General features: G+C 36.1%; 5 protein-coding genes across 6 annotated transcripts; 3 read left to right on the top strand and 2 right to left on the bottom strand.

Moving 5' to 3' along the window:
* The first annotated feature begins 156 nt into the window (after window positions 1-156).
* On the top strand, window positions 157-3,023 carry txndc9 (thioredoxin domain containing 9). 2 transcript variants are annotated; one of them, XM_056754124.1, is made up of 5 exons: window positions 157-309; window positions 1,101-1,307; window positions 1,822-1,940; window positions 2,055-2,309; window positions 2,458-3,023. In XM_056754124.1, the coding sequence occupies exons 2-5, from the start codon at window positions 1,122-1,124 to the stop codon at window positions 2,576-2,578; spliced, it is 681 nt and encodes a 226-aa protein (XP_056610102.1). In that variant the 5' UTR covers window positions 157-309; window positions 1,101-1,121; the 3' UTR covers window positions 2,579-3,023. The 2 variants fall into 2 exon arrangements, with proteins under 2 accessions (XP_056610102.1, XP_056610103.1); XM_056754125.1 differs by having other exon boundaries at window positions 210-233.
* A 68-nt stretch (window positions 3,024-3,091) lies between these two features.
* mrpl30 (mitochondrial ribosomal protein L30) lies at window positions 3,092-4,230 on the bottom strand. Its single transcript, XM_056754128.1, has 5 exons — window positions 3,964-4,230; window positions 3,753-3,830; window positions 3,536-3,682; window positions 3,385-3,458; window positions 3,092-3,294 (listed from the first exon to the last, which is right to left on the bottom strand). The coding sequence occupies exons 1-5, from the start codon at window positions 4,012-4,014 to the stop codon at window positions 3,162-3,164; spliced, it is 483 nt and encodes a 160-aa protein (XP_056610106.1). The 5' UTR covers window positions 4,015-4,230; the 3' UTR covers window positions 3,092-3,161.
* A 43-nt stretch (window positions 4,231-4,273) lies between these two features.
* zgc:162944 (uncharacterized protein LOC569993 homolog) lies at window positions 4,274-5,913 on the top strand. The gene is made up of 4 exons (XM_056754126.1): window positions 4,274-4,504; window positions 4,825-4,996; window positions 5,127-5,325; window positions 5,644-5,913. Exons 1-4 carry the CDS (start codon window positions 4,397-4,399, stop codon window positions 5,837-5,839), a joined length of 675 nt encoding a protein of 224 aa, XP_056610104.1. The 5' UTR covers window positions 4,274-4,396; the 3' UTR covers window positions 5,840-5,913.
* Window positions 5,914-6,056: 143 nt separating this feature from the next.
* On the bottom strand, window positions 6,057-8,716 carry acod1 (aconitate decarboxylase 1). The gene is made up of 5 exons (XM_056754122.1): window positions 8,551-8,716; window positions 8,244-8,405; window positions 8,033-8,122; window positions 7,639-7,838; window positions 6,057-7,516 (listed from the first exon to the last, which is right to left on the bottom strand). Exons 1-5 carry the CDS (start codon window positions 8,560-8,562, stop codon window positions 6,544-6,546), a joined length of 1,437 nt encoding a protein of 478 aa, XP_056610100.1. The 5' UTR covers window positions 8,563-8,716; the 3' UTR covers window positions 6,057-6,543.
* A 3,613-nt stretch (window positions 8,717-12,329) lies between these two features.
* Window positions 12,330-14,431, top strand: kctd12.1 (potassium channel tetramerisation domain containing 12.1). Its single transcript, XM_056754123.1, has one exon. It carries the CDS (start codon window positions 12,840-12,842, stop codon window positions 13,719-13,721), a length of 882 nt encoding a protein of 293 aa, XP_056610101.1. The 5' UTR covers window positions 12,330-12,839; the 3' UTR covers window positions 13,722-14,431.
* Window positions 14,432-22,851: the final 8,420 nt, after the last annotated feature.

Raw genomic sequence — 22,851 nt, forward strand, 5'->3', positions numbered from 1 at the left:
AATTAGAACAAGGTCAATTTAGATGCGCAACTTCTTGTTATGGCTAAATTAGACGGGAATGGGATACAGCTTCGGCCGGAAGTGATGCAAAATCTCGCTAAAAAATTACAATAAATTCCATTAGCTTTCGCCTACCCCAACCCTAGACTTAACCTTAAAATAAAAAGAAGTAATAAACTGTTTTCAGCGTGAAAAAAAAATATGCGGTATTGAAGTGCGCATGCCCAGTGGAGGTAGGTGTAACGTTATCCCGTCAAGCCCTAACCGCAACTTCTGCGTCATCGTCGCGCCGCGTTCTCGAAAGTACTGGTGGGTGCTCTCTCCTTATCTCGGTTTTGAATAAAATAGTTGATTATAAACTCACGTTTCGTGTCAGAATAATCAGTCATAGTTTGCTTATGCCTTCTGTGAAGGTAACGTGTTTAGGTTAAACTGCTGTTGATCGTGAGACTTCGTTGGTATTCAAACCCATCGTTGTCACTGTGCTCAAATGCTAGAACGCTAGCGTTAGCATAATTGGAAATAAGCATCCTAGTAACGTTACACCTTTTAAAGCCTCCTTGCTTTTCGGAGTTTATTATCATTTAAATTCAATATTTGTTTGCATCATTTTGGTGAGACTGTTGTAGGAGCCAAAGAAGTGAGGACAGTTGCTGGTCGTTGACTAGCCGCTCTATTGTTGTTAAATTACAAGCTGCCAGGATGTCCTTAAAAATATAGATTACCCAAGATTGTCGTGTGCCACTTCTTTAATACACAAGTAGTATTTGGCGCGTTGTATATAAAGCGGTATTCTTTTCAAATATGAAGGATGTCTATTAAGATCTGTTGCAATAGCAGACTGCATGCTTTGTTTCCATAGACACAGCTATGCTGACCCCTACTGTACTAACTCTTGCAAAACATAGATTACATGCTATACAATGCCATATTGTTTGAATCGAGTCAGAAAGGATTATTCCTTCATATTCTAATCAATATCTCCTAAAAATTCACTACCCAGTCATGGAATGGTGCATTTCTAGACAGTATCACTGCATTTAATAAATTGCACCCGGTTGGACCTGTTTCTCTGTGCTGAATAACTGAATGTGTAACAGGAAGTCCTCGTGTGAGACGAAATGGCCAGTCAGTCCATGGAGGTCGTTGCAAAGGCTCTGGAGCAGCAGATGCTGCAGTCGGTGCGAATAGTGGAAGAGCAGCTGGATGCTGAAATGACCAAACTGGACCGTTTGGATGAAGATGAGCTGGAGCAGCTAAAGGAGAGAAGGCTCGAATCCCTTAGGAAAGCCCAGAAACAGAAGCAGGTGGGTGTAATAGGGTTCATTTTCTTTTTAAGGACAGCTGTGAGGCGAAGTAATAGTATAGTTTGTTGGTTTAATATTAAACATGTTTATTTTGAGTTATCCACTTCAATTTATCATTAGTCTGATTAAAGGAATACTTCACCCACAAAATGAAAATTCTGTCATCATTTACTCACCTTCGAGTTGTTCCAAATCTGTTTACATTTCTTAGTTCTGATGAACACAGAGAAATATATTTGGAAGAATGCTTATAAACAGACAGATTTTGCCCCACGTTGACTACCATAGTTGGACAAATACAATGGTAGTCAAAATCTGTCTGGTTATAAGCTATCTTTCTATATGTTCATCAGAACAAAGAAGGGTATACAGATTTGGAATAACTTAAAGGTTATACTGAGTAAATGATGATAGAATTTTCATTTTTGGGTGAAGTGTCCCTTTAAGCATTTTCCCCTAAATTATAATTTATTTTAGCTACTTGGGTTTAATAGTGATATGTTTCTGTCTTCAGGAGTGGATATCTCAAGGACACGGTGAATACAGAGAAATTCCAAGTGAGAAAGATTTCTTTGCTGAGGTGAAAGACAGCAAAAATGTGATCTGCCATTTCTACAGAGACTCAACTTTCAGGTGACTCCATTAATATTTTACTCGTTACTGTTATGAGCAGATTTATAGGAATAATTCACCCCTAAACATGCTAAAATTTTCTTTAAATTTCTTTACAATTTCTTTGTTTTAAAGAAGCAAAATTTTCGACAAGCACTTGGCTATTTTGGCTAAGAAACATCTGGAAACAAAGTTCATCAAGCTCAATGTGGAGAAAGCTCCATTCCTTACTGAAAGGCTGAGGATTAAAGTACTTCCCACACTGGCTCTGGTGAAGGATGGGAAGACTAAGGATTACGTTGTGGGATTTACTGATCTGGGAAACACCGATGAATTTCCAACTGAAATGCTTGAGTGGAGACTGGGCTGCTCAGAAATCATTAACTACAGGTAGATTATAACATGAAAACAATTAAAATGTCCTATTCTTACTTTTTCATCTACCAATGTAAACTGCTTATCATACAGGTTGACACGATTTCGGTTTTATTTCTTACAAGCACAAGCATAAACACAATCGTTTTGTATCTTTTCTTAGTGGGAATATTATGGAGCCACCAGCAGTTGGGAAGAAGGCGGGGTCAAAGTTCACCAAGGTGGAGAAAAAAACCATCAGAGGCAAAGCACATGACTCAGACTCTGAATCGGATGAGGATTAGAGAACGCAGATGTCAAGCCCCATTTTTCTTAGGGCTTCCTAATACACAAGTCCTAAAACCAAGATGTGTTCCTGCCTTGTCTATTTCATTTCTTGTGATGCACCTGTTTTTCTGTTTTAGGATAACCGAATAAAGGCACCGTGTTAATTTATACTTTTCATAAACATTCCTAAAGAGTAGAAATCTGTTTAATGTGTTTTCCTTTTTGGCTTTGATTTATCAAATAAGAGTTAGTGTCTTCGAAAAATGTAAACACCGTTGCAAAAAATGGAAATATGTGTTGCCTCTGATAAACTGATGCTCAGTTTCATAAGCAAACAAGTGCCAAGGAAGCAAGGTTCTGCATTCCAGTACGAATTGCCATCTTTCTCCCGTTGATGTGAAAGGAAATGCAGGCTTTTTTCTTTTGTAGCAGTAAATGACTTATTAAAACATTTTAAACGTGTGAAGTACTTTTTATTCATAGTAGTGACAAATGCTGAGTATTTTAAACTGACGTAGAAAGAAAATGGCTTTGTTAATTTGCAACCTTTATTAAACAAATAGCAAAACAGCAAACAACAACATAAGGCCAAAACAAATTCTATGACTCTAGGGCTTTCTGTTCAAGTGGTTTGAGGAGACGTTCTACTACCAGCTCTCCTCTGCTATTCAAATATGTGTTGGCTAAATCCTCCTCGGCAGGTAGTCCATAAGGCAGCTTAAGGGGCTGAATTCTGCACACAAAATATCATTAAAGTCGTTTATAATCAACACAACTTCTGTGTCATAACAACAGTGTGATGTAATTCAAACGTAAAACTTACTTTACAAGATGCTTGATCATTTTCAGTTGACTGTTAACAGAGGGGATGTTCTTGTGGACACGGGGTTCATGTGCCTGTTAATAATGAACGATATGATTAATTATACAGTATTGTACGAACTCACCAAAGCCAAATAAGTACCACAGCCCACCTTCAGGAGGCCCAAACTCTTCACAACCTTCTTTTCCCAATAGGGTCGTCTTATAGTACTTTTAACCCGTGTCACTATATGCAATTTATGAGGATGCTCTGGATCTCCACCATACTTGTCATGTTCCTTTGCTCGCTCCTCAAACACCTAAAGGGCAAGAAGACTTTATGGATCTGAATCGATTACTATCACACATGCACATTTAACCACCAGATACCTGGGGAGGGATGCGGCTCCTCGTGAATTTAGTACGGCATGATCCATATACTGGACATGATGTTGCTTGTGTCAGAGTCTGCAATGTCGGTTTGAAAAACATAATAATTAAAGACCCACATGGACATATATCTTTGACAGTCACAGACTGTTTATTTACTGTAGAACTTATGAATAAAACACAGAGTTTGATGGCTTCATGAAAAACATACCTTTATCATGGAGGAAGTAGATGTTTTGAGGGCTCGATATAGTCCTGCCATGATCACCGAGTGCTACCTAAGGTTATTAGCTGGACAGCTAGCTTGAGTGAATAACAACACTTTTTAGGAAGGGCGTTAGGATGCCACACTAGACAAGAAATGTAGTTTTATTTACGTTGACTGCAACATGATCACGAGAAATTTCCCAGTTTACTTGATACAGTATATATTAATCTATAGGCGACCGCACGTAAGTCAAATGTTGAAACCGGAAACGGAAATTACTGCTTAAAAACATTTCATAATAACAGTCCCTTTCCGCCACTTCGTTCAGAGGCGCTGTTACATATTCAAATTCAACCTTATTTTCCATTCACAAATCCAAAAAAGTCACTAACCTTTCAAGTTCAGCCCGAAAGTTCACGTCGTTTATTTTGAAGACATGGCAAAGCGTGTCGCTGTAGTGTTGGCAGGCTGTGGTGTGTTTGATGGAAGCGAAATTCATGAGGCGTCTGCAATACTGGTTCATTTGAGCCGTCATCAAGCTACTGTAAGTTCATACTTCTGTTCTGACTGCACATTTTATCAACGTTAATATTGTCATCTTAGAAGATAATATAGCAATATAAAATAAAGAGAAAAATAGTCACCTTAGAGTACGTTACATAACAGTTTGTTCTGTTAATACAAAACCTTTTATTTAAACGTAGCACTCCAATAATGATATTCATATATTTATTTATATAGCTCTCTGTCCTTATTTATTTTATAACATTGTATTTGATGGTAACTGCTTATTTTGTAAAATAATGTTTTATATTATACATTTACATTATCTTGGATTTTTTGCAACACTCAACCTCCCTACAGGTCAAGATATTTGCACCCAACATAGATCAGATGCATGTTGTAGATCATTTAAAAGGGTCTCCTACAGAGGAAAAGAGAAATGTGCTTGTGGAAAGTGCTAGACTTGCTCGGGGGGATATCCAAGACCTCTCTGAGCTCAATGTAAAGGAGTTGGATGCCATCATCTTCCCTGGTAAGCACACCTTCCTTTTTTTTTTTTTTTGGAAGAATGTCTATGTATCTCAGCATGTCATTTGGTATGTTGTAGGTCATTTACCAGAATAATAAAGCATATTTGTTTCTGATTGCTTAATTTTTACAAGGTGGCTTTGGAGCCGCCAAGAATCTGTGTAGTTGGGCTGTCCAGGGTAAAGACTGCTCTGTCAATGAGCAGATTACAGCAGTGCTGCAGGCCTTTCATGCTGATAAAAAACCTATTGGCTTGTGCTGTATCTCACCTGTGCTGGCAGCTAAGGTCTTCCCAGGCTGTGAAGTGACTGTTGGCCATGACAAAGATCCAAGGTAAAATTATTTTTGGAAATGGTTGAAAACAGTTAGATTAAAAACAAAACTAATATTTTGAAATGGGGAGAAATGAACATAATCAGTATGTTTCTGTTCTTCTCCATTAGTACATATAATTGATTAGCAAATGAATAATATGAAAGGTTGAGATAAATCTATATGGTTTAAATCTATACTATTTATTTTGTAATATTTATTTGCCTTATTTATTACTTTATTATTATTACTTTATTATATTGTTACAATGTGCATATTGTTCACCATAGTGTTCCTGTTTATATAAAATGATGGTACTGAGACAAAAATCCTTTTCAGATATCCGGATGTTCCAGACACCGCAGAAGCGATTAGTAAGCTTGGTTGCAAGCACATCTGCAAGCATGTGAATGAGGCCCATGTTGATGAAAAGAATAAGATTGTCAGCACCTGTGCATTCATGTGCAAGGCACCATTGCATGAAATATTCGATGGAATTGGAGTGATGGTACAAGATGTGCTTAAACTTGCTTGAATATTTATTGACAAATCATAATGTGTGAGATATAAATTAATCTACGTAAATAAACCTGCAAATGCCAACCATAATTTCACTTGAGGTCTGTTTTGAGCAAAGTGTAGCACAATATGTGCAAGATTAAAAATGTCTCGGTAAACATAAATGCAAAATAGTACAGAGTCAGGCCCAAGTTAGAAGAAGTGTTAATATGTTATGTTGATATTTTATTTTGTCCTGTTTTGGCAAAAAAATGCAGAAATGTTCTCTCTTAAATACTAACCCAGCTGAAAAAATATATATATAAGTGTTAAGTGTTGTGAAACATTTGGTGAAAGAGAGGTTTTGTGTGGTGTGCATTTTCCATTCTTTCGTCATCTTTCCGTTTCGTTTCATGAACAAAGAATACATGTTTTGATGTAGTTCTATTATGAAATGCTGTGTATTTTTCTAAACAATGACTTACACCCAGGATCTAACTAAAATCAAGTTGACCAGCAATTTTATTAAGAATGACAAATCTTAGACGTGTTAAAAACCAATAGATTTGAAATTCGATGTTTTATTTTGCGGCATTAGAATAGATAAATTTAGAAATTTGGAAAGAAACTACAGAACTGATTTGAAAATTATATTACAGTTAGTGTTGAAAATTATATCTCAGAGTAATTATTAATAAATTACACAGTTAATTAAATCAAATCTTTCGATTTCATTACAATTCAGACTGAAAGTGAAAAGCAGTGCTCATGTCTGTGCGTCATGCGTTGCTTATTAAAGTGCATATATGACCACAGCATTGAACAGTCCTGGTTGCTGTCTAGATTGTCAACAGTATAAATAATTCCCTCTACAAAATCAGGGGTTAGCACCGTCGATGCATTCGCCCTAAATTTCTTCAGCAGATCCTCATGACGGAGTGGTTTCCTCCAGTGACCATAAAAAGTGTCACAGTGTGCAGTGAATGTTTCCCCCTGTGTCGTCTCCACGGAAATTTCACAATACATCTTTTCGAAGCTTGAGTGATTGTCTTGTGGATTTTCCAAGTTTACTTTAAGAAGCATCTCTTGAAGGGCACTTCTGTTCATTTGGCTTTTGCTAAAGGATTCAACAGTGACCTCACCGTCCAGCAGTGCAGTGCAGCAGTTGAACTGGAAAGAGTGTCTGGCCTGGTGCTCGGTAACTGGTAGAGGGCAGTCTACATATCTGGATAAGGGCACTCTAAGTGTAATCTTCTGAATTTGGCTAACATCAGTATTTGGGTGTTTTTCTAGAATTTTTGCCCTTGCTTCTATAGCTGCATCTGCCACCCAGTGCATGCCAAGGTGGGCGGGGAAGCGCTTCTGTGCAATGTTCTGATCTTCTAACACCCACCTGTATTGAGAAGCAGAGTTGACCTCGGCAAGTTGGCGAGGGATGTAATCTGGGTAGAAAGCACCGAAGCCCGACTCCAGATCAAGAATCTGTGTATTGCCCTCAAGGCCGAGAAGAGCAAGTTCAGTGGCTTCCAGACCACCCCTGGCAGCGTTGCCCATGTGGAGCGGCTTGGTTTGCGTAGCAGCATTTGCCATTGGGGCACCAGCAGAAGAACAGGCTATTGCTAAAGCTGCAATGCTTTGGGCTGGAGGTAGTCCCAGGAGCTTTGATGTAGCAGCTGCACTCCCCATAACCCCAACAACTGCAGGTGGGTGAAATCTGAAAGGGGCACATCATTATAATTTAATTATAATATTAATAATAACAATAATCTGTTTGTTATAAGTCTATTAAACGTGCTGTTAACATTGAGGCTTTCACACTCAAGAAAATGTTCTTGCCTCTTAGGAATGTTGTGTGCTTCTTTGGAAAACCTCAGAAGCCTCCCCTGAATCTCTATGCCGACATTGAATGCAAGCAACAGCTCGAGGCCAGTGGGTTTGACAGGCAATGTTTCAGCCAGTGCCAGGACAGCAGGCAAAACAGCGCCAGAGGGGTGAGTGGCTGGATGCCAGGTGTCATCGAAGTCCATAGAATGCACCTAAAATATCAACATGTATTACAGGATCAGACACAATGTAATGAGCCCTCTGAGATAATAAAACATGCTTCAGCAAGACTAAAAATATTAATGTATTCCAAATGAACACACCACGTAAACAGTTAGAGATATTTATATATTATTTTATTTAGTAAATCGAAATGTAAATACACAGAGGTATTTAAATAACCAACCGCAACTCCATTTACAAAGGCTGCATAATTAGGTGGAACAGATGATCCTGGTCTTGCCCAAACTTTGCTGTTTTTCACAGCTTGCTGCCTCTAGATTAAAAATTAAGTCAGACATAATGCATAATTAATGTATATATATCTTTCTTCACCAATAGTTTTGACTAATGCACTGAAAAGATTTCATACACCAGCAAAATAACATAAACCTTACCTGGCTGTATTGAAAAACTGTGTTAAAGACAGGGGTGCTGGATCCAAGTAATCCCACTCCCAGCGTGTCAAGTATCATTCTCTTACTCCTCCTAATGACTTCATCCGTCAGATGAGCTGTGCTCAGACAGGAGACTGCAGCGCCAAAACTTTCAGTAACACCCTGAAAAAAATAACATAAACAAAGTAAAACAGTTTTTTTTCAACAAAATGAATGCAAATGTAAACTGTAGCAAATTTAGTAAAATAAAATAGGTAAACAAAATTTCTGCTTAGAGAAATACTGCAAGGAATAAAGTAGTCTGTACCTTTTTGATCATTCTGTGAGGGTTGGATCCTACTTCCAGCTCAGGGTGTTAACAATGGTCTTATATACTATTGTGCTCAACCAAAAACTAGCTCACCAAATTTCCAAAATTACAACAACATGAAGAAGTGTTTCGCAATTTTGTGGTAAATCACAGCAGAATTACATTTTAATGTATAATTATATGATTTGAATTGCAGCCAAAACACTCAAAATATTAAGCAATAAGAATGATGTATTCAAACCAGGGGCTGTAATGGCAAGTGAAAAAGAAGATATAATCTGTATTGATCATTAATCTGAATATTAGGGTGGACATGCACCTTTAATGTCAACTGTGGTCTTTTCCTTTTAATAATACATTTATTTTTAATAAATTGAAAAGTTGATTTATAAGTAATAATATTAAGTAATACATTGATTTATTAAAAAAAACATGATAAAATAAAGTAGACACAATACTGAATCCAGACTGGAACGTCAATAGCAAGCCCTTAATATTATGAGTATGTTATCTTGAATGTTTGATGTAAATTTAAAAGTTTTCAATTAATGGAACATATTAAGAAAGATTATTTTATAAGATCATTTTTCTGTAAACCTTCCTTTGGGACACTTTCTTAAAACGTATTTGAAACCCTGAGGACCTAAAATTTAATTTTTTACAAGAACTTCATGTGTATTTCCAACATTTGTGAAATCTGGACTTTCTTTTGCAACAAAAGTCCAAATGAAAGTATGTCTGGTATGTCGGGCAGTGCATGGTTCCTCGTAATTTCAAGAAGTTGAAGTTGAAGTTGAATGTCGGGCTGGTTTCATGCTGTACAATTATTCTTGTTCAGTGAACTCCACATATAACTTAAATATATTTTGAATAATTTTGTGCCTGTAAAAAATATTTGTACCATTTAGCACCAATTTATACAAATTCAGTGTGCTCATGAGCATTCAACAAGTCGTCATGATATGAAGATCATGATATCAACCAGTCAGTTCATGTGAAATTCTGCATCATATCATTGCATTAACAAGGATAAATATATTTTAGGACCGTGGACAACTTTAGGACAACTTTTATTATTGTTTTTACACTTATTATAATTTTCTGATTTTTTTTGGTTACTGGTGGTTAAATTTGTTTCATTACTGGGACAAGCTTAATATTTTTAATCACCAGCATGAAGTAGGACCTAATTCTATTTATTTATCCACAATCAACGTTTTAGTCCTTTTGGGATGAAACATTTAAATTTACATTTACATTTAGTCATTTGGCAGACGCTTTTATCCAGAGCGACTTACAGTGCACTTATTACAGGGACAATCCCCCTGGAACAACATGGAGTAAAGTGTCTTGCTCAAGGACACACTGGTGGTGGCTGCTGGGATCGAACCAGCAACCTTTCGATTTACCAGTTCAGTGGTTTAACCCACTAGACCACCAAGAAACAGCACCATAATTCTGACTTTCCACTTCCATTCTCCAAGCGCTTCACTGCTTCACTGTAATTGCACGTCTGGTTAGACCTAAACTACATTTCGTTACACTGTACTTGTATATGTGTGATGACAATAAAAATTGAATCTAATCTAATCTAATCTAAGAAATATATTGTGAAAATTACTGTAATTTAACGGCAGCCATTGTAGAGTAATACACCGTATTTAAAAATACAGTGAGTTACTTGTCAATGGCTGCCAGTTAGTAACTGTGATTGTTTATTACAGTAAGTTACTTGTCAATGGCTGTCAGTTAGTAACTGTGATTGTTTATTACAGTAAGTTACTTGTCAATGGCTGTCAGTTAGTAACTGTGATTGTTTATTACAGTAAGTTACTTGTCAATGGCTGCCAGTTAGTAACTGTGATGTGATTGTTTATTACAGTAAGTTACTTGTCAATGGCTGCCAGTTAGTAACTGTGATTGTTTATTACAATAAATTACTTGTCAATGGCTGTCAGTTAGTAACTGTGATTGTTTATTACAGTAAGTTACTTGTCAATGGCTGCCAGTTAGTAACTGTGATTGTTTATTACAGTAAGTTACTTGTCAATGGCTGTCAGTTAGTAACTGTGATTGTTTAATACAGTAGTTACTTGTCAATGGCTGCCAGTTAGTAACTGTGATTGTTTATTACAATAAATTACTTGTCAATGGCTGCCAGTTAGTAACTGTGATTGTTTTTTACAGTAAGTTACTTTCAAGGGGTAATGGGCTTGTTTTACTGATTGTTAAAGTTACTTGTCAATGGCTGCCAGTTAGTAACTGTGATTGTTTATTACAATAAATTACTTGTCAATGGCTGCCAGTTAGTAACTGTGATTGTTTTTTACAGTAAGTTACTTTTCAATGGGTGCCAGTTAGTAACTGTGTTTTTTACAGATTATGTAGATGATCTTGAAACAGCCCCTGATTTAAAAATATAATTATTAATGTGGTTTTGTTTTACTTACTTTCTTAGGATGATTGCTTAAAGTGAACCTAGAGCCAAAACCGAAATGAATCACAGATCACTTATTCTGATTTGGTATCTTTACGACTTCTAGTTTCTGACTGTAAGAATAATATCATTAAGAAAAAAAACACGGTACAAATTCAATGGAGATCCAGCACTTTATTAGTAGGTGGATCACACTGTTTGACAAATAAATTATCTCTATTTTAACGTAAAACACAATTTGAAGACATCTCCTAAACAAACAACAAAATGCTGAAATATAGTTAAGAAAAATAATAATAATTCACAGCTGAACAGGTTGTTCCACATGAAGATTTCTGAAAAACAAGTAATCGATTATAATGTATACATTTAAAAATATTAAGAAGGAAATGACACGTGGGTTCATGTATGACCTCTTTCGTTGTACTGACTTTCCAGTTTTCTGGCTTCTCTGAACCTTGCACTAGACTTGCTGGACTCTGGAATAATCCTGACACGGAACCTGGCAGAATAGCAGCAGGAAATTCTGCATGCCCACACTGAAATCTGATGTTTGAAAGATTTCTGTCAATTTTAATATGGCAAATAAATGCAGAAATCGAAGCTGCATTGAACTCAGAAACTCTACACGTATAAACCACGATGACACCCTATAACGTTAAAACTTCATTGTTACGGAACAAGCTGCACTCAGATTCCTCTGTCACGGTATTTTGATGTAATTTCTGTGATCGGATTTGCACAGCGCTGCATGACGTTTAAGTCAATACTAGGGAGTTACAAACACGTGAGTTTGATCAGGGTTAAGGCTGCAGGAAGTTGACGTCGCGGGCCAAAGAGTTTAGAACCACCAGTAGCCTACATCATAAGCCTGTGTCAATGCCATGCATTTTTGCTGCTTGTAAACAAAACCTCATGACAAATCAATAAATTATAAATTAAGTCTATTTTCACCAAAATATTTAAGTATATAATCACAGAAGGTTATAAAACAGTTCAATGTTTAATGTCTAGTAAAAAAGCTATTAAAACCTTGTGCAAGACATTTGTATCCTCTAAATAATGATCATACTTTGTTTTGGATTATGTCCCATTTGAGAGGTGCCCTGAATATCACACAAAAGTTTCTCAATTCCAAGATTAACTGTAATACATGTGAACTGGGAAAATATCTATTTTTATTATTTAAACCCTTTGTAATATAGAACTATGAACATTCATGCTTGATTGTTGTGATTTTCTACTGGACAGTACTGATGACTGTGACTTTGTACAGCACTTCCTCTTTAATGTGATTTTCACAATATCTTGACCACTATCCTAATTGCTCATTGAACCTACAGTAATTCACTGTGACCCCTAATACAATTATTTCCAGTGCAAGAACACAGTGGATTCCTGTAGATTTCACATGTATTTTTTACAGTGTTGAGTCCTACAATTAGTTTCATTTACCAATTCTGGCTTTCCACCACTAGATGCCACAATTATCTCTTTTGTATTGGCATGGCAAAACAGCAATGTCGTGCTCTAAAATTGGGTCTCCTTGACGCACTTTCGGGTGAGGTTGTTATTTTCTATTTTTCTTTTGAAATGCATTCACCGAGACTATGTATGTATCTTCGACTACGAGACCATGCTCTTAGCTGTCATATAAGAATATATAGAGACACGCCACCGCTAACCTATGTCTCATTTTGCCAATAAAGTGTTAACATCTGGCGCCCGTGGTCGCACGTTCTCGCCCTCCCACACCCTATTTAAACAAGCATCGGATCTTTTCTTTGGTCTTTTGAAAACCCGTCGCACACATTTCCGAACAGCTGGCATCCCCGTTTAAAGAGACGCGATGGCTTTGGCTGATCCAGAGCGCGGCATATCAAACGGCGCAGACTCCACGTCTTTGTTTTCTGAGATTATCGAACTAAACGTCGGAGGACAAGTGTATGTGACGCGGCACACGACTTTAACATCCGTACCGGATTCTCTCCTCTGGAACATGTTTAGTAAGAAAACGCCGAAAGAACTGGCACGGGACAGCAAGGGTCGTTACTTTTTGGATAGGGACGGTTTTCTTTTCCGCTATATTCTAGACTATCTACGGGATCTGAATCTGGTTTTGCCCGACTATTTTCCAGAAAAGAGTCGATTGCAAAGAGAGGCAGTCTTTTTCCAGCTGCGGGAACTCTCAAAGCTCTTGTGTCCCAAAATGAGCAAAGACAACTCTATCACCGACGACATCTGCCAAAGTGACTCGGAGGAGCTGTCGCTGCAGAGCGCGAGCGCGAGCGCGACTCCGCTGGTCGGACTGGAATCCTCACGCGCGCTGTCCGTCATCAGCTCCGCTCATTCTCCATCCCTTGGTTCCAAGAAGTCCGGCTACATCACGGTCGGTTACCGGGGTTCGTACACCATCGGAAGAGACATACAGACAGACGCTAAATTTAGGCGCGTTGCGAGAATCACGGTGTGCGGAAAAACTTCTCTGGCTAAAGAGGTGTTTGCGGACACTTTGAACGAGAGCAGGGACCCGGATCGACCTCCGGAGAGGTACACATCACGGTACTATCTGAAGTATAATTTTCTCGAGCAAGCTTTTGACAAATTGTCAGAGTTTGGCTTTCATATGGTCGCGTGCAGCTCGACTGGCACTTGCGCTTTCTCCAGTAATGATCCAAATGAGGACAAAATCTGGACGAACTACACAGAGTACGTTTTCTGTCGAGAATAAAACCATACGGATTTACATGAAAGTGTGTTATATACATAACATATAGGCTACATCCCAACGTTAGACGCATTCACATCTATCAGTTTTCTAGTTTATGTCAAAGTTTGGTCTTTTTACTTTTAGTATTTGACACCACATTTATAATAACCAGTAATGGATGAATGCAGAATAACTATTGTGATGAATATCTATAGAGTTATTGTGGCGAGACCATAGTATATTTTCACTATAGATAAAACCAAAAACCTTTGACTATATGGTTAGTTTTTGCATATGTTTAATATGTAGTAATTAAAATTGTACATACTGTATAAAACAAAAATATACTTTATTTATCATTGTAAAGTTTTTATGAATTCTTATAGTGTTGTGTTGTCTCATATTTTGACTGATTGCACTGAGAAATGCATTCACCAAATCCTTGAGCAAAAACATTTGTTGGTCTGGTTAGACTCGATCTCAGTAACATTTTCTCTAAATCAGTCGAGTTTTGTTTTTAAGACACTTACCGTTTTTAAAACAGTATTGCATTGATTCTTTATTTTTGCACATATTTATTTAAATCATTGGGAGTGGTAACTATTTGCCTTAACTCTAAGTGTTTTATAAATATTCTTGTATAAACAAAGTGTTTATTCCCACCGTAAACATTATCTATGTGGTGTGTTCAAAGAAAATCAATCTTTCAATAAACTATAATCTATCATGAATTTTCAGCCTCACAATTTTGAATGTTTTCTTTTCATTTTAGTTTAAGTGTGTTCTCTGATACTCAAAAGCTTTACATATTGTGAAACCATCTGGTAAACTGCCCAAATTTACTCCTCTGTCATAAGTGCATTATATTTTACAAATATGGATAGCGAAATAGATTTTTTAAGACATTAACATAAAAAACGTCAAACAATCATTTTAGCATCTAGGAAAATACATCTAGGATTTACAAATCGGCCCTTCAGTTTGCAATGGATTTGGTATTATAAACTGTGCTCACAAAAGGTTGGGGGGTCAGCCAGATTATTTCACTGACCAGATCATTGCCAGTCCTAATGAATACAGAGATATATACAATAGTTACCCCTTTTTTGTGACACAAATTTTACCTATGATGGTCAAGTACACATGGCGCAGCTGTGCACAAATATTGATGGTATTATCATTTCATGTGTAAATAATAAAAAGATCCAGCTGTAAGGTTATAGGGTCATTGGATAGATCTCTATGAGGGCACGTGGCGAAAGCATGGTTCCAAGAAAAGGCCTGAAAGGTTTCTGCTCATTATATAGAGATTTATGCAAAAGAAAAATGCATTAATGTGATTACATGTATTGCTACATGCATTGTTAAATAAAGCATGTCTGATGAGATGAGGCATAGGACTAAAATAACAGCTAAGTGGATTCTGTGGTAAGGACTGTTTCCAAGATAACAGACGAATGACCAATCCCCTTATTGAAAGACAGATCAGGTTCTCTTAGTTCCCGGAATAATCCAAAACACTAAATGATTTGAGCATGCCTCAAATGTGAATGAACTCATTAGTTTGGATATCTTAAAAGATAGCAGATGTTCTTGATTATTACACACAATATTAAGATTCATGCTTAAATAGATCCTACAAAGTGCATTTACCTCTTTTTCCACACAGAACTTTCAACTTTATACTCTTTGTCTATAGAAACCCCCAAGAAAGCCAGATCAAAGCATTGCATAACAAAACTTGCACATCACAATATTGACTTGTTTATTCAAATTCAAATCCCAGTCAAAAATAGCTTTCCTGAGTATTCTGATCAGCTGGGAAATTTATATGTGCACTCAGTGCACAGCTCGGTTCATACTTGCATGTTTAATGAATAGATTTGACAAGCACAAGCTTAGTTTGGACATACAACTTAAGATACAACTACGTAGATACCCCAAATATAACTTTAGTGTATAGGATTTCATTTTACCCTCAAGGGTGTAATGCTGAATTTAATTATATTATACAAAGTTTTGAGTTTACTATACCCACCAAATAGTTGTTTTCATGAATCTTTCACCCAGTTGACAGTTCTGCATTTACCTTTAAAATATTGGACATGGGGGGTAGGTGTTATCTAATGAGGTTAACTTGTCACTCATTGGATTTTCAATTTAATGGTAAGTGCAGCATTCCCTATGATAGTGCTAATGGGCTGCTTATGAGGCATTTCTATTTTACGTGTGGAAATGCACTGCTGTCATTTCAATTATCCTAGTACTCTCTGAGCTGTGTCTTCACATGGCCTATGTTTTGATTTCCTTAAAATTATACTGAAATTCTTCCTCAGGGTTAATAAACAAATTAACGCTTACAAAATCCATATGCATCTAAACTCTTAACATCAATGGAGTTGCCAGGACATCATCATGGATGTAAAGTCCTAGTTTAAATAAAGTGTCAAGTTGTTAGTTCTTCATATTTATTTTTCATTTGAAATATTTTTACAGCCTTGAACAAGACTGCGCAACTTCACATTTTCTGAGGGGTATGCGAGATCAGTATTGGCACCTCCGTATCGGCCACCCCAATATAGAAAACAAACAACAAATAAAAAATCTGCAGACAAGTTGTATATTACCTTTGGAGAATATATTTTACATCATGTTAAGGTATAGATCAGTTTTGCATAACAAAAGCATAACGTTTTTCTTTAACATAAACTCTTTTCCAACTGCTTCAGATACCCAGTTCTGAAAAGATAAATAACAATCTGAAAACTTACGAAACAAAGGAGCAAAAAGTAGTAAAAGTATAAGTTTAAGTTCCCAGTGAATTATAAACTTTTTTTGATCTTCAATGTTCGACATTTAGATTATTCCCTTTCCTTCAACAAAAAGTATTATTAACATTATGTATTATTACCAGAATAAGACGAAAAAGACCTATCACAATATATGGTCGCGTTGTATAACACAAATAAACAAACAGTCTTTGTTTTTTCCCACTTATGCCTACTTTAAAACGAATGCTTGGTTTGTGGTTCGTTAATATTAAACAAAACACAACAATAAAATAGCCTACGTTAAACATACTTTTACTGGAACTTTATAATTAAACTTTTTTTGAAAAACCGATTGATGACAAAATAACTTGATTACAAAAAATATATATTTATTGAACTCGCTTAAAATGCTAGACTAATGTCAAACAAAAATGTCTTAAACTTTTTCGTTATATTTATTATTATTAATAACATTTTATAAGAAAAAAATGCACCACATTTACTGCATACCCCATTTTTGCATACCTCGTAGGCCATCGGTGGGACAACTGTTCTGCACTTTGACAGAATGTCCTACTGGTCATGTTCTTTTTCTGTGTTTAAATCTTCATTGGTCACACTTCAGCATAGGGGCCAATTCTCGCTGTTAACATATGATTAACTACGACTTTTCCCTAATAAACCCTTAATTTGTTGCTTACTAATAGTTAGTAAGGCAGTTGTTAGGGAGGTATTGGGTAGGATTAGGGATGTAGAGTATGGTCATATGGAATATGTGCTTTATATATACTAATTAACAGCCAATATGCCAATAATAGACATGCTAATAACAGCTAGGTAATAGTGGGAATTTCCCCCTATACTGAAGTGTTACCTATTCATGTACTATTCTTGACAAATGTGAATTTAACATAATGTTTACAATGTTTTAACCTAGACCAAAAATAAAGGGTTTTGAATAAATAAATACCATGTTTAATTTTAGCATAATACTAAAATTATTATTATTGTTATTTGTGATCAGTGTTTAAATCTACTGAATTTGTGAAATCAAACAAACAATCAACCTAAGAAGGTTTATGAAATTGAAGATCATGTAAGAATCATTAAGAAATATCAGCAAATAACAAAAAAGAAGAGATACCTGTTCTCAGATGTGAATATAGTTATGACATTGTCCAACTCTGTTAGACATCTATGGAATCGTTTCTGGTTTGTAATCATTTTAATGTGACAATTACAGAAAAGCAACATTTCCTACCACAATACATTCATAAATTGTATTATAACATAACAATTTCAAGCACATTTTTCATGTTTACTGTATTTATATCTACATTATAGTTCTGTTGCAGATGTCTGCTTTTTCCATATTATTAAAAGGGCCTCAGTATAAGCAGAATGTAGGGATGTTTTTCATATCAAAATGTTCAGCTGTTATACGCCAGCACAGTCTGTCTGTGAAGGGTGAAATATTCCACAGCAGTGACCTGGACTCTGATTTCCTGGTTGGCTGGTTCCAGAAATCCTCACTTCAAATAAAAGACCCTTTAATTGTCTAAAATAGTATAAAACAGTAACTGATGTAATTTTACTTGTAACCTTTTATTTTATTTATTTTATAACTGTTAAATTTTTTAACAATAAGTAAATAATACAATACTATTACAATACTATGTAAAGGTCTGCAGCAGATTAAGTAAAAGAAGCTAAAACTCATGTAAAGATTCTGAAATTCAATTGAAAAGCTCAGAACTGAATTTCTGATTACATGTTGGATTATCTGAGGCACAATCATTTGGTTGCCTGTTTTATCCCAGACTATAGATTTTAATTTTAATTATCTGGAAAAGCATCATTAATGTTTCTTATCTACCGTTTTTGTATTTTTACAGAAACAAATTAAAATCAATAGTATTCTTTGGATCATGTTGCGCTCCTTGAAGAATCAGCCTTTGGTGTTGATGGACATGGAGCAGTATGATCAATACAGGGCTTGAAACGCCAATAAGCAAGTAAATGGTAAAGACACAACCCAAGCACAACATCAAACAACCCTGTTATCATTTACCCACAAATCCATTTATCTTTAGCAAGCATGTTCAAAGTAGTCAATTGACTGTTGTTAAGCAGAAGGGGATTGGTTTCAAACTAGCTGCATGGGTGCCTGAGAAGAGAACATATACATGCATATTTAACTCATTCATATTAATGTTGGCTCAACCTATATGGTTTAAATTGTTCATTCAACAAAAGAGTAATAAATAGACATATCTATCACATGAAGGTCACTCATATCTGTGAGGCTCACAAACGAACCTGTGAATACATTAGAATTTGTATGTGTGTGTGCTTGCTTTGTAGACAGGCACTTGGATTGACACGTGTGTGTGTGTGTGTGTGTGTCGAAATGTGTGGGTTTTTCGCAGGACTGTGAGAGTTTATGATCTGATTGCTGTTATCCATCACCTCAACTGTCTCCCATCACAACAGCTCACTAACAAGGAAGAAAGCCACCGCTTGTATGTAGGCTATAGCAACAAGGCCTCATTTTAAATTCATATTCTTTAAGCGTGTTGACTGTTGTTTGCTTCTGTCATTCAGTTCTAACCCATTGCTCTTTTGCCTGGGTGCAGTAGTCAATAGAATTTATAAAAAAAAAATAACCGGTTGCTGTTGTGCTGTGGTGGAGCACAATCCTTCTTTATGTTGCATTAAATTTGGAATTCTATTTGAGAGAACATGTATAATTGACATTGTGATTGCATGTTATGTAGCGAATTGTGGAAAATGTTTTGTTATGATTTATAATGGCCAGTAAATTGTAAAAAAATCAGTTAGTGTCAAAGACTATGCTTATCTAAAATGAAACCTCATAAATGAACAGTTCGCCCAAAAATGAAAATTCCGTCATCATTTACTCACCCTCAGGTGTTCCAAATCTGTATAAATGTATTTGTTCTGATGAACACGGAAAAAGATATTTTGAAGAATGTAGGAAAGCAGGCAATTCTGGGGCAATTTTGGCTACCATTGTAATTTTTCCTAGTAGTCAAAGGTGGCCAACAAATGTTTGTTTACAAGTATTCTTATATCGTTCTCTGTGTTCATCAAAACAAATACATTTGTACAGATTTGGAACAACTTGAAAGTGTTTTCATTTTTGGGTGAACTGTCCCTTTAAAATATGTTATATTATAAAATTATTTATTATTTATTTCAATACCTGTGGGTTAAAAAATATGAAAATTATGAAATTAACATATTTTCTATCACACAAAACTTTAGTCATAGCTGTTCTATAATCTTGTAAAAATGGATCCTGGCAAATTATAGCGGATCTCATCACATTTATGCACAAAATATTGATTGTACTCCAAGAACAGGTGTCTCAAAATCTCTTTGGAATGCAAAGCTGGATACAAGAGACCTGGAAGTTTGGCTTAATATTAAGCCTGACTACTAGAAGCTAAGAGACGTTTATCATTTATTAATGTACCAATTTAATAATATTAAAGTTGATTAGATAAATTCTGTTTGTTAACATCATCAACCCAAACTTCAAAACATCAGTTAAAGGGATGGTGCCCCCGAGAATCCAAAATTTCACCTCTGTTCATTTTGTTTTTGGAGAACACTAAAGAAAATATTTTGAATAATGTTGGTATTCAAACAACATTGGACCCTATTGACCTATTGACACACAACAACCAAGATATTTAACAAAACAATTTTTGTGTGTGTTCCACAGAAGAGAGAGATATATACAGGGTTTGAATAATAAATGATGCCATGGGTAAACTATCCCTTTTAGCATCTAGTTTCTAGCAAGTTTCTTCTAGTTCTTAGTTTCTTCTGTTAGCATCTCAAAAGGAAGTCCAGTTTAATCATTGATCATACTCACAAGACACATCTCTTTCAGGATGGGCCCACCATGTGCCCCTTCATCCCTCATCTCATCAGCTTATCTATACAGCAGCAGGGGTCTCACCATGCTGAGGTCTGTAAATGGCAGCCTGAGTGCAGTGTTCCTGGACAGGCATGGTCTATTGATTTAGTTTGGTCAGCGGACTGGGTAGGGGGTGGTATTGTCAATAAGGTGCAACCTGTACAGCTGTGGAACCAGCTGGTAGCTGTTTAATTGAGGATTACATGCACATGACCTATCTCTCTCATTGCAAATGCATCATGGGAGATTTTTATTGATAATGCACAGTAACATCTGTCACTAACCCAGTAAAATCAAGTGAACTAAAGAAGCACTCGGTTTCGGTCTAGCATGGCTCATTTGACAATGTTTTTCATTTTTCCACAGGAAATGAACAATAAAATCCAAATTGTTGTAACAAATACAATTGACAACACACAATGTGAAATTCATGCAATTGGGAGACTTTGAGCGGTCTAATTCACCCCTCACATGTTTGCCTGCTACTGGCTTTTATCATCAAATAAAGGATGTTACTAAATAAATGCTGTTATTGGCACGGCCTCATACACGTAGCCGATCGTACGGATCCTCTAAAGATGAAGGGGCTTTAGATGCGTTTTATGAAAAATTAAGTCTTTTGAACGAGTGATTTTATTACAGTGCATCAATGAAAGGGATTTAGTGACAACGCTATAGTCAGAAGGGCAGATGAAGATACACCAATACTCGTAGTAGCATTTTAAAAAAAATGTAACACTAAGAATGCAGTCCTGCTCTATAGATGACAGATTTAATTTAAAAGTACTAACCAAATCAGAAAGATAATTCTATTATAATGGTTTTAAAATAAGCCTTTTGATCTGTAACCCTAACTTAACAAACAACAGTTTAAGAAAAACGTCTAGTGGTAAACTATTAAAGGTGGGTGCCACAGTCACGCGTTCTGACTTCTTTACACTGTTAAATGTGCTGGCTTCTCATGCTAGATATGGTCAACTTGTTGGATGTATGACATAGTATTTCTGTGCTCGAACCATTTCCCCAGCATAACATGAAATTCCCTTATGTAACAACTTTTCTTAGTCCTTTTTTCGGAAAATCTTTTTTGCCGATAAAAGAGCACGCTCATGTGTCAGCCATGGAGAGCGGGAGAAGGAGCATGCACACACATCAAACGGCTGGAGCAAGAGAGAGAGAGCACTGCGTTCGCAAAGTTCAGCTGTGTTTCTTTGTTCACTGCATTTCGGTGAGGACTGTTATATAAACGGTGGATATAAAGCTGGATTTGGAGATAGCTTGAAACTGATGGTCCCAGCGCTAAAAGAAGCCGGTCATGAACTGCATGCCGTAAAGGAAACTGAGTCATACTGTATGTCTGTGTTTTGTTGGCAATTGACGCTTACATGCATAAGGTACCCAACACAAACTTATAGTGAATCAACAGTTATACAGTGATCATAAGACGATGTATTGTGTGCTCATGCTGTACCCGCACCCACCCCCAAACACATTCAGGGCTTTCCTGTTTTCGGAAATAGTCGTTTATATCTATCTTTTATAAATGTGATCAAGCTAAAGACTCTTCAAAGATTTGAAGTATGCAATACTACTTAGGGCCCCAATATTCATATGAGATTGGCAGAAAATGTGTGTGATACGTCCGCTTTAATGACAATTAAAAATGTCTGCTTTATTTGCCCCCTTTCGATCATTAAAAATCATTTGAAGGTCCAGTATATGATTACACATTACTAACAATACAAAGGTGTTAAGAACCTTTTGACTGCCTGACTCCAAATTCATTTGTAATGAGTATTCTTACAAAACAAACAAGAAGGCAATCTAAGCACAGAATAAGCAAATCTGAATCTGAGCCAAGAGGGAGACAACAGCTGACTTATCATTTCCTGAAGAACAGCAAGGTACTCTTTAAAATCTTTTGTAAATGAATATTTGAAAAGAGGCTTTACCAAAAAGATTTAAAGAATGGTAATGGCTTGTTTCAAACACAATGACAAGGATCTTAAACAAATTAAAAGTATAACTGTGCTACAAGTAATTAAAAAGTATTTTTGAACTTGACATTTCGTCATTGCTGGGACAGACCAGGAAGTTTGGAGAGCTGAATAAAATCGAGATTCGATTAATTAGAAACAAATATATTTTAGATTCATGAGGCTCATATCTTTTAAAATTGCATGCTCTGTGTTTTTTATACACAATGTTTTAGATTGTAATGGGGAAATGTAGAAGGTTTGACTGACAAATAACACGGACAATAATACCTTTTTCTTTCAAAGAAATTAAAAACCATGTTAACATCTTAAGAAATGTAAAAAGACAGGGAATATACTTCCTACTCGTACTAGTATCTACTTGTGGTACAAAAAGTGTTTGGCACAGTTGTCTCTCAAAGCAGTGTTGAGTGATTAAAGCTTGACATATTCAC

This window comes from Triplophysa dalaica, chromosome 8 (genome assembly GCF_015846415.1).
Source record: "Triplophysa dalaica isolate WHDGS20190420 chromosome 8, ASM1584641v1, whole genome shotgun sequence".
Taxonomy (NCBI): Eukaryota; Metazoa; Chordata; class Actinopteri; order Cypriniformes; family Nemacheilidae; genus Triplophysa; species Triplophysa dalaica.